We start from the raw sequence: 12121 nt of genomic DNA, 5'->3' as shown, positions 1-12121 counted from the left end.
CCCGATGCGGGGCTCGAATTCACGGACCACAAGTTCATGACCTGAGCCAAAGTCGGACTCTCAACCCACTGAGCCACCCAGGCCCCCTACGTTTATCTTTTAACAATCTTGTTTACCATTTCTTTTATTTGATCAAAATGAAGTATGTCTTTTGTATGTCAGGCCTTAGTAATCATTAATCACTGTTGATCTTTAAACTTTTGTTAAAAGAAACTAATATGACACGTGCTTCCAAAATAAGTCACAGCATCACAAAAACCCTCATTTTATGAATCCCTAAAAGGAATTCTGAGCCTATGTCATTATGAGCTGCGAATCTTCATCCCCAAACCAGGTAACTCACTATGATCCGGCGTTTCTTTACTGAATACTCCATCAGTCATATCAATAATCCATTGATCCAACAAATATTTATCTTTATTTGCCACAATCTCTTTTTTTAGTAGCTGTATCTCTCTACGCAACTTCTCAGATTTCTTTTCAAATCCCTCATTACGAAGTTCTTCTTGGACCTATAAAAAAGAAGGAGTTCACTTCTGAAAATCCTCTATTATCAAAAGCAAGGGTTTTGAGTCTAACAGTTTCAGCACGGAAGAACCATGTCTACTGCACTATCACCCGAGAGTGCTCTTTGATGAGTGGATCCTGGAGAGTGGGAGTATCCATGGTTTACACCTTCCCACAATTCCCTCAGCACCATCTCACCAAGAGTGGGGTGGGGTCAGGCTAGATCAGACCTAAGAACTATCCTCTTAGTTCCAGCAGTGAGGATGTCCTTCAGGGGGATGTAGGATTAATTCTATTTCTCAGTTCCACCAAGGTAGCATGAACACACACGTCTAACAAAAATGGGAAGTACTGATCCCCTCCAGAACACTGGCTGTCAAGCATCAGACTGAGTTGAAGAATTACTTTTCCTCTGTGCTCTGTCGGACGACTCACACAGATCTGGAAACAAATGCAGCAAATTTTAGAGCTTTCAGAATCCTGTATTTCAAGTCTTTCTGATACTTTTAAGATAAGCTGGAGTTCTTTTAGGTCTGTTTGATGGCTGAACCAAGAATCCTAAGGACGAGCAGACTAGGGCCTTATTTAATTTGGGTCCAATGAAACCATCCTAACAATCACCACAAACAGCAGCCCAGCACCCTTAGGGATGTTAATTGCATACTACAAATTCTCTAACTACATAAGCCTTTGGAATTTGTGGATTTAAGAGCCCCAGCAGGGTCCAGAAAGATCTGAGGTTTTAATGAATCGTATGTCTTTTATGATTCTCCCTGGGATCATGATTTTTAATAGTTTGGCTCTCCCTTTCCTCAGGAACCAGGGCACTGTCCATGGAGCACTGCCCAGCTCTGTGCCAAGGCTTACCTTCAGCTTGTGCATCAGCATATTTTCCTGTTCTCTCTGAAGGCTTTCTCTTTCCTTCTCCAACTTCTCTCTCAGTTGGGCTATGTTTTCCCTGAAGCCTCTCTCTTGAGCCTCCATTTTTTGCAGCTGCTCCTTGTGTTTCTGAGTTAGCAGCTCCTGCTCCTTCTCAGCTGCCTCCTTCTTAGCCCGCTCAGCTGTTCCACGAATGTTTTAGAGAAGAAAGCAACAGTCAGGTCTGATTCTACTCTCCTTAGCACAGATACCAAACTGACTTTGAAAAGGAAGCTGAGAAGCCCCCAAATTATGTGGGTCACCAAGAGCACATTTCAGAATATGATGGAGATGGCCCTCCTTGTCTGCCTGATATAAAAAGACAACTCTGACTGTTATATGTGTATTTAGCTGTGTCATTCCACAGTAGGAGAGGAAGCTCTTTGTTACATGCAGGTTTTGCCCTCATTTCTGTCTGGAGGTAGTACAGCAACCCACCCACTCTGCTATGAGCTCAGCCCTGCACCTGTACCTGCGAGTGCCTTCTCTTGACAGGTGAGGGCTTTGTCTCCCTGCAGGATGGATTTCTCTATTGCCACTTGGGACTGTAAGAAGTGCTGGAGAACTTCATTTGCCTGAGGAAACAAGGAGAAGAGACATGACATGCAGCACACATCGTGTCTTTTGGGGGAAATTATTGTTCTACAAAGTCACAAATCTGGCCTTGTAAATTTTTCACTTGCTTAGATATCCCTCACTAACTTTCCTTCTATGCCTCCAATATAAATTCTGAGTTCTTCTGTGATACCTGAAACCTTCCACTGCAGCCTCCTTTGCAGCCTTCCATCCTTCTTTCCAGTGAAGCTTTCCACTATCCACCCCAGGTGCCGCCCAGCAGACTTCAGTGTGTATATAAACAGGGACTCCTGTTTTCTCAAACATTTGCTCAATCTATTTTCTGCCAGGATGCTCATCTACCCTTTCTTAACTAGGATAACATTTATGGATACTTCATTCTGTAACTCCTATTGCTCTTTCAGAGTGCTTTGCTAAGCTACCTTTCCAGTTTGGAGGATGGCCAATTACTCTGAGCGGCCCTACCAGCTCTCCCCTTGCTGGTAGTATGACTCTGGGCAACTTTTTTACTTCTTTGTGTATTGCATTTCTCAACTGCATAACTATAGTATCTAAGTTATAATAATATTCTGAGCATTAAATTGACAATCCAACCAAAATACCTGATTATAGGTTATTTACGCATGGCATAGTAAGGGGGTGCTGAACATGTCTACTAGTTTTTTTTGAGAGAGAGAGAGAGAGAGAGAGAATGCAAATGAGCAGGGGAGGGACAGATGGACAGGGAGAGAGAGAATCTTATGCAGGCTCCATGCCCAGCATGGAGCCCAATTCAGGGCTCAATTTTATGACCATAAGATCATGACCTGAGCTGAAATCAAGAATCGGACACTCACCTACTGAGCCACACAGGGGCCCCATCAGCCAATATCATAATGATTGTTATCATCAATAATCATTACCATTATTTTACTATCTGCTCATCAAAGTATGATAATTATATATTTGCCCAATTTTTTGTCTTCATTTCAGGTAATATCATCATCTTGAGAACAAAGGTTGTGTTTACTCTTTGTATCCTCTATACTTAGCAAAGAAATGGCCACATTGTTTGATAAAGAAAAGTTGTTCTCTTTAACCCAGAATTCCCGAAATATTGCAAATATATTTCCAGTTCCTTCAACAACATATAACTAACTGTGGATAAAAGCTAAAAATGTGGAGATATTGCCCTGCTCTGCTTTCTCCATAAAAATGGTGCTACGACCTTAGATTTTCAGAAAAAGCAACACCCTTTGACTCTACGGTTCTGACAGCTATCCCTCCCTCTTTATTCCTTACCTTAACCCCTTTCCTGGGCACTAGGTTATAGTCCCATTCAACCTTGTTCTTTGCTTCTAAGTAGAGACTGTGTCCTCCAGGAACACAGAAAGTTCCTGTTGAGATGCTTTTCATCAGGGGCTCTGTAAGTTGCTGAAGCTTTGCCTGGGAATATTTAACAGATGTGTATTCATTCTGCAGCAAGAAATCTTTCTTCTTTTTTTCTATCATGTCCTGCCAGAGAAATGGGGGAGAAATCCAATAGAAAGAAGCTGTTAGAAGGGGAAGTCCAATGTCATCCTCTTAGAAAAAGCATTCTGATCACCTACAAGTAGACCGAAACATGGAATGGACCAGAAGTCAAAAGACTTTTAGTCCTAGTTCTTATCAATTCTGTGTTACTTGGGGAAAGCCCCTTAACTCCCTTGGATTCAAGCTTATCATCTACAAAATGATGGTGTTGGAAGACATAAACTCCAATTTTCCTTCTACTGTAGTATGATTAACAGTGACCCAACCATCAATAATAAACAATAGAAAGTTGATTTGTGGCCAGAAGTAGCACTTCCTCAGAGGATTTGGGTTGCTACAAATGGATTTTGTGTACAAAGAAAATCAACCCCCCAGTGCTGACTGAAGAATACTCTGAAGAGAGTTTGGAATCGTTAATGAGTTCTTCCAACAGGATTCTAGTATGTGAAGATATAAAAACAGAACTTTTTTCTTTGAACTTGTAAATTGCAATCCAAGGGATTGGATACACCAACAACCTTAATGAACTGGAGGCTCCTCAGAGGCCTGCAGATGAGAACTCAGTCCTGTTGACACCTTGTTCTTAGCCTGTGATACCATGAACAGAGCACAGGACCATTCCACACCAGACTTCTGACCTACAGATTGGTGAGCTTATTCATATTTGTTGTTTTAAACTGGTGAATTCATGGCAATTTTTAGTGCAGCAATAGAAAATTAATGAACTGCCTACATTACAGTAAAAGGGTGAACTGTAGCCCTGTAAAGCCCTGTCTCACAACAATCCAGGCTCCTTCTATCATTGTAGAGATGAGCTATTTAATAAAAAATATAGGCTCTAAGCATCATTTCAGAAGGGGAGAAATCAGGAGTGATAAATTACCATGAGGTTTTTACTATAAGACAATTACCATGAGATTTTTCTGGAACTCCTGCTTGTCATCCTTAAAGGAATGCTCCATGAAGACTGCAATGGCTTCCCTCTCGCAGTCTGTATGCACATCCAGCAGCTCCTGGAGCGTGTCTGTGGGGAAGCTCACTCGTTGGGCCATCTGCTCGCTGTAGTGGTCGGCTGCCTTCTGCACGGCCACTGAGTTCTCACGCTGGGCAAGAGCTGTCACCACGTTCTCCAAGCAAGGAACTTCTCCCGTCTTGATGGCAACCACATAGGCTTTCAACAGAGTCTCCAGCCCTGAATAGGCCAGGAAATTTGAGGATAAATAGTGAGGTCTTAATCACTGGCTTCCAGTTTTTATGGAGCATCATCCTGAGATCACAAAAAAAAAAACCCCACCTTATTTAGAAGGAAACTTTATTTTCTTCTTTGGGAATCTATTCCTTTCTAACAACATTACTGTTTTCCTGTTCTTTCTTTTATTGTTCTCCATTTCTTCATATTATAATTTAAATTACCAGTTACAACAAATATGCTCATGGGTCACTGGAAAAATAGTTTCCCATTCAATGAGAATAAAAAGGAATAGGTTATATAGGTGAAGTAGTGTATACAAACAAGACCAGATACATAATTTGTGTGGCCCAGTACAAAATAAAAATGTGGGCTCCTAGTTGAAAATGATCAAGAATTCAAAACAGCGATAGACAGATGTCTGGGTGGTATAGCTGGTTAAGCAACTGACTCTTGATTTCCACTCAGATCATGATCTCATGGTTTAAGCTGAAGCCCCACATCAGATTCTGCACTGACAGCCTGGAATACTCTCTCTCAAAATAAATAAATAAACTTAAACAAAACAAAATAAAACAGAGTCAGAGTATGAGCCCATCTCCACATGGGACTACATAAGCCACATACCCATGAAGCATGCATGCCCTGCATGTAAGATTATACATAATCTTCTATCTCAACAGGCTTAAAGGAATTTATAGCTTCCTATTTATGATATGACTCATGTAAGTTTACAAAGTATCTACTATATCCTTAAAGACCAGAAGATATCCCATAGGATTTCTCAATCTACAGATGTCCTCTCTTTAACTCCATCTTGCCTTTTTATAACTAGTGAATTAAGGTTCTGAGATATATTAAGTCTCAGCAAACCCTCACATAGGGAGACTAATTAAGGAACATGTATGGATACTTTTCATGGCATGAATATCTGCTTCTCCATAGTCAGTTGACATCTGACAAACAGATGTCAACAAAATTACTGCCAAAGTCAGAGTATACTCAAAGCTCCACCACGCACACTGATACAGAGACATGCTGTAGGACAAAGGTGACTCACGGTTCCCAGTGACAATGATTCCCTCTCGTAGGGTCTTGGTCTTTGTATGAGTGAAAACATAGGTACGGAATTTGTTTGATTGCTCCTGGAAACTACTGTCCAGCTGGTCTTCTGGCACGTTCTCAATATGGGCTAAGAGATTTTTGTCATTTGTAGGCCGGTCAAAGATGAAGCACTTCCGTTTTGGAAAGAACTGTCTGATACACTCTCTGGACATGTTGGAATTTTGGATTTTGGGATTTGTGCCTACAAAGGTGGAAAAAAATTGATCACTGAAAGGCAGTCTCCAGGTAAGGGGGTGAGGACTTCATTTCCAGGAATCTTTGCATCACTGCAGCTCTTATGACTGTAAATCTCCTTTATTCTAATCATGTGTTTTACAAATCAATCTTGGGCTAACATACCAAAGTTAAGGAAAATTCCTTGAACAGAGTTAAGAGTCAAGGAAGTACTTCAGGAGAGGAAAGAGAGGCATTCAGCCCAAGAGAAGAACCTTAGGATAGTTTCCTTAGCATTTTTATGGAGTCCCATGGATTAAATACTGAATACATGTTTAGTGATTAAGAAAAGAAGAGTCCGAGGCCCGTAAACATAGAGAACAAACTGGTGGTTGCAGAAAGGATGGGGGTGGGGGAATGAGCAAAATGGGTGAAGGGGAGTAGGAGGTACAGGCTTCATGTTATGGAATGAAGAAGTCATGGGGATGAAAGACGCAGCAGAGGGAATATAATTAATGGCACTGTAATAGTATTGTATGGTGATAGATGGTAGCTATTCTTGTCATGAGCATAGCATAATGTATAGAGTTGTCACATCACTATGTTCTACACCTGTAACAGTATGTGTCAACTATACTTCAATTAAAAAAAAGGAAAAAGAAAAAAAAAGGTCAGTGGTACTTTTCTGATCTTATTATTTCCATGGCAAAAATGAAATAATAGGCCTTGGGACACCTGGGTGGCTCGGTTGGTTGAGCATCTGACTTCAGTTCAGGTCATGATCTCACAGTTCATGAGCTCAAACCCCGCAGGAGGCTCTCTTCTGTCAGTGCGGAGTCCAGTTCAGATTCTCTGTCCTCCTCTCTCTCTGCCCCTCCCCTGCTCGCTCACTCTCAAAAATAAATAAACACCAAAAAAACAAAAAAAAAACCAAAAAAAAAAAAAAACCAAAAAAGAAAAAAGAAAAGAAAAGAAAAAAGAAAAGAAAAGAAATATGGGCCTTGAAGTGATGCCAGAACAAACGGATAACATTTTGCTGGGGAAATGTGAGGAAGGAAACAGATGATACCCATGTCAGTAAAGAAAACTTTTATAAGCATAAGCCAAAATCAGATCATACCGCAAATATGTTTAGAGAGTCCTGTAACTGAAATCTCTAAAGTATACATTAATCTAAATGTAATTTGAGACCTCATCATTTCCCTATATCAGATTAATTTAGACTTCATAGAACAATTAAGAGCAACTCTATGGCACATATCAGCTGTTTAATAAAGAATAAAGTAATGAAAAAATAAAAATAGATATTCCCTATAGATGCCTTCTATTATCCACTCTGCTAAATATAATGTGACAAATTCATAATATTAAAATAGCATATTGTGTAAGGCTACAAAATGAAAAGGATGATGTTATAAGAAAGGTGACATGAAGGACTCACAGTTTTACTGGAAAGGTACGTCAACATTTTTTTCTGGACCTGTTAGTGTGGAAAATACCCTTTCTGTGAAGAATATAACTCTCTAGGTACTAGTAAAATATACTTTACTATTAAAATATACTTACTATTTTACTATTCCAATTACCATATTACTATTACTATTATAATAAATTTCAAAAATAAGGTAATTAATTTCATTGTGATTTTGTCTAGCAACTTCCAATCTGATTTTTTTTTTTAAAGAAAGAACAGGAAGAACACTTAACAAGCTACAGAAATATGTGGGCCTCAAGAAGTTACAGCACTGATTGCAATCTGGGGATCTTTTTTCCTGGCATTAATTAGCATTAAGTTATCTGATCCAAAATGGGGCCCTAAATTTCTTTAGTGACCTTAAGCTTCAATTGCTGGAGATTTTAAAGTAATAATAACCCACAAAACCCAATCACCATTAGCACTGGCTACAATCCAAATTCAAATAAACATATATGTGAAATGCTGATTGACAGGACTCAGCTGATCCCACCCAGTAAAAAAACCTTCTACCATTTAAGCCATACTCTGAGACCTGGAAGCAGCTTCAAGGCATCCTCCAGGTACTCATCTTCAGTTACGGAGTATCCATTTATCTTCATCTCCAATGTGAAATCTCGTAAAGCCCAAATAAAGTCTGGAAAGAAACTCACAAACTTGGCAGAGTCCTCTACCCCAGTGTAGTCTGAGGAGGACTTTGCCCTGACCAGCTGCGTTAGTTCAGTCATATAGCTGTGGGAACTCAGCTAAGGAAAAAGTACTTTACACCACAATTTCCAGATCTCAGATAGAAATACATTCTATAAACACTAATTTTTGTTCTCGGTGTCCCCTCACCCCCTTCTTCAACCATGACAATTAAGTCACAGGAAAGAGGACAGTCTCAGTTGCCATTCCTGTAAACTCAATAAAACGTGGTGGTTTGGTCCCTGGAAGGATACTGCAGCTGCTCCAGGGCCTGGCTGTTGATGGTGCCCATGCTGTTGTAGATCAAGGTGCTGCTCAGAAGCACAGTCAGGGCAAAGATCCATGAGTCATTCTTAGGGTCTTCCTGAAAAGCACATTGGACAAGGGACTTAGAAGGCTGCTCTTTATTCATTAATTCATTTTTCATTCATTCAGCTTTTCATTCATTATATTCATTCATATATTGCCGAACAGTATGGCAAAGAGTACAAGTTTTGAAGACCATCATAAATTCAACCTCATTTTTAGTATTAATACAATCCCCTCTCAGAGCCTCAGTATCCTAAGCTATTAAAAGAAGTGAATGACATGGTCAATATGTGTAGAATGTTTAATGCAGTGCCTAGAAGATAGTAGGTATACAATGTGAGCAATTATTCCTGTAACAAATTTTTCTTCATGTTGTCTGTATTTGCAACACAAATGTTGTTCAACAACTACTCTTTAGGCACCTACAAATGCCAGACACTGCATTTGGCTGTATGGATGAAAAGATCCACATGAGATTCCCTGAACTCAAGATGACTTTATGAAGGGACAGATAAACATGTCAACATATAAATGTAACCGAGATTATAATCTCTCACATGGAAACAAGTATTGTGCAACTTCAGAGCAAGAAGTGACTATATCTGCCAGGGATATGATGGATATATGATGAAAACTGGTGCACTTCAAAGAGTTGATAGAATGTGGACATGTAGATTTGAAGGGATCATGCAGCTTGCCAAGGCAGAATTATTAGAAAGTGCAGATCCTGAAAAATTGTTACAAAGTTACTTCTGTTTGACTGAAACAATGAGTAGGGGTGCAGATATGGAAGACAAAGCTAAAATTAAGATTCAGGGCAAGACCTGAAGTTCTCTGAAGACCAAGAAAACAGGGTCAGATATCTCAAATCACTCCACAATTCTAGCATTAGCCATTGGTTCTGCTGCCATCAGGAATTTACAGTATGGTATAGTTTGTTGCCTTGTACAAATGCAGTATCTGCATTCTATGCTTACCAGACTTGATCTTGAAGACTAGAACACTTTTTCATATTTTTGAGAAAAATTCTTTCTTCAAGTCCTTATTTTATTATCCCTAAAACTAATCAAATTTATTTATTTATTTTTTTAAAAGCAGGAGTTGAGCCAAAAAACAATCTATTTAAATCTCAGGAAAATCATTTTGGCTTTTTTATTTGTTTGCATTTTCTTTTTTCTTTTTAAAATATATTTTAGTTAGTTAACATACAGTAGAATTTTGGTTTCAGAAGTAAAATTCAGTGATTCATCACTTACATACAACACCCAGTGCTCATCCCAACAAGTGCCCTTCTTAATGCACATCACCCATTTAGCTCATCCCATCCACCTCTTTCCATCAACCCTCAATTTGTTCTCTATTATTAAGAGTCTCTTGTGGATTGTGGGGCACCTGGGAGGCTCAGTTGGTTAAGCACCTGACTTTGGTTCAGGTCATGATCTCATAGTTTGTGGGTTGAGCCCAGTGTTGGGATCTGTCTAGATCCTGGACTCTGCTTCAGATTCTGTCTCTTTCTCTCTCTCTCTCTCTCTCTGTCTCTCCACAGCTCCCACTCTGTTGCTCTCTCTTTCAAAAATAAATAAACATTAAAAAAAAAAGACTTCTGGTTTGTTAACCTTTCTTCTTTTCCCCCACCCTTCCCTTCATCCGTTTTATTTCTTAAATTCCACATGAGTGAAATCATATATTTGTCTTTCTTGGACTGACTTATTTCCCTTAGCATAATACATTCTAGCTCCATTCACATCATTGCAAATGGGAAGATTTCCCTTTTTATGGCCAAGTAATATTCTGTTGTATATACACACCACATCTTCTTTATCCATTCATCTTTCAGCAGACATGTGGGCTTTCCCCCTTGTTTGGCTATTGTTGATAATGCTGCAATAAACACTGGGGTGCATGTACCCCTTTGAATCTGTATTTCTTTATCCTTTCAGTAAATATATAATAGTGCAATTGCTAGATTGTGAGGTAGTTCTATTTTTAGTTTTTTCAGGAACCTCCAAACTGTTCTCCAGAATGGCTGCACCAGTTTGCATTCCCACTAACAGTGCAAGAGGGTTCCCCTTTCTCTGCATCCTCACCAACACCTGGCATTGTTTCTTGTGTTGTTAATTTTAGTCATTCAGTCAGGTGTGAGGTGGCATCTCACTGTGTTTTTGATTTGTATTTCCCTAATGATGAGTGTTGTTGCGTATCTTTTCATGTGTCTGTTAGCCATCTGGATGTTTTCTTTGGAGAAGTGTCTATTCATGTCTTCTGCCCATTTCTTAACTGGGGTGTTTGTTTCTTGGGTGTTGAGTTTGATAAGTTCTTCATATATTTTGGATACTGTTTATCAGATATGTCATGTGCAAATATTTTCTCCCATTCCGTAGGCTGCATTTTAGTTTTGCTGATTGTTTCCTTTGCTGTGTAGAAGCTTTTGTATTTGATGAAGTCCCAAGAGTTCATGTTTGCTTTTGTTTCCCTTGCCTTCAGTAATGTGTCTAGTAAGAAGTTGCTCCAGCCAAGGTCAAAGAAGTTGCTTCCTGTTTTCTCCTCTAGGATTTTGAAGGTTTCCCGTCTCACATTTAGATCTTTCATCTATTTTGAACTTATTTTTGTGTACGGTGTAGGAAAGTGGTCCAATTTCATTCTTCTGCATGTTGTCATCCAGTTTCCCCAACACCATTTGTTGAAGAGGCTGTCTTTTTTTCCATTGGATATTCTTTTCTGCTTTGTCAAAGATGAGTTGACTATATAGCTGTGGGTCCATTTCTGGATTTTCTATTCTGTTCCATTGATCTATGTGTCTGTTTTTGTGCCAGTATTGTACTGTCTTGCTGACTACAGTTTTGTAATATAGCTTGAAATCCAGAAATGTGATGCCTCCAGTTTTTTAATTTTTCAGGATTACTTTGGCTATTCAGGGTCTTGGTGGTTCCATACAAATTTGAGGATTGTTTGATCTAGCTCTGCAAAGAAAGCTGGTGTTATTTTGATAGGAATTGCATTAAATCTGTAGATTGCTTTGAGAAGTGTAGACTTTTTTTTTTTTTTGAGTTGTGTAGACATTTTAACAATGTTTTTTCTTCTAATCCATGAGCATGGAATTGTTTTTCCATTTCTTTGTGTCCTCTTCAATATCTTTCATAAGTCTTCTACACTTTTCAAAGTACAGAACTTTTACCTCCTTAGGTTTATTCCTAGGTTTTTTATTGCTTTTGGTACAATTGTAAATGGGACTGATTCCTTGATTTGTCTGTGTTTCATTATTCGTGCTTCATTATTTTTGTTCTCTGACTGCTGAGGTTAAGACTTACAGAACTATGTTAAATAGTAATGGTGAGAGTGGACATCTTTGTCTTGTTCCTGACTATAGGTAAAAGGCTCTCAATTTTCCCCCATTGATGATCATTCTTTCATATATGGCCTTTATGATGTTGAGGTTCCCTCTAAACCTACTTTATTGAGTTTTTGTTTTATCAAGAATTGATGCTTTATTTTATCAAATGCTTCTTATACATTTATTGATAGGTTCATATGGTTCTTATCCTTTATTAATGTGCTGTATCACATTGATTGATTTACAAATATTGAACCAGCCCTTCAACCCAGGAATAAATCCCACTTGACTGTGGTGAATAATTCTTTTAATGTACTGTTAAATTCAATTTGCTAGTATC

The 12121-nt window shown here is 38.9% G+C and overlaps 1 protein-coding gene across 4 annotated transcripts in view; it reads right to left on the bottom strand.

Moving 5' to 3' along the window:
* Nucleotides 1–12121, bottom strand: part of LOC109246237 (guanylate-binding protein 4-like) — a 37402-nt gene that overhangs the window by 16485 nt on the left and 8796 nt on the right. For all 4 annotated transcript variants that reach the window (XM_019414077.2, XM_019414078.2, XM_019414080.2 and 1 more), the window contains 8 exons: nucleotides 8396–8505; nucleotides 7990–8186; nucleotides 5763–6008; nucleotides 4425–4705; nucleotides 3283–3495; nucleotides 1898–2000; nucleotides 1375–1568; nucleotides 344–512 (listed from right to left, as the gene is read on the bottom strand). In XM_019414077.2, the coding sequence (XP_019269622.2) occupies nucleotides 344–512; nucleotides 1375–1568; nucleotides 1898–2000; nucleotides 3283–3495; nucleotides 4425–4705; nucleotides 5763–6008; nucleotides 7990–8186; nucleotides 8396–8505 (1513 nt within the window). The remainder of the gene's footprint in view (nucleotides 1–343; nucleotides 513–1374; nucleotides 1569–1897; nucleotides 2001–3282; nucleotides 3496–4424; nucleotides 4706–5762; nucleotides 6009–7989; nucleotides 8187–8395; nucleotides 8506–12121) is intronic.

This window comes from Panthera pardus, unplaced genomic scaffold, assembly GCF_024362965.1.
Source record: "Panthera pardus isolate Hobbes unplaced genomic scaffold, ASM2436296v1 HiC_scaffold_11, whole genome shotgun sequence".
Taxonomy (NCBI): domain Eukaryota; kingdom Metazoa; phylum Chordata; class Mammalia; order Carnivora; family Felidae; genus Panthera; species Panthera pardus.
This window is presented reverse-complemented; position numbering and strand designations above follow the sequence as displayed.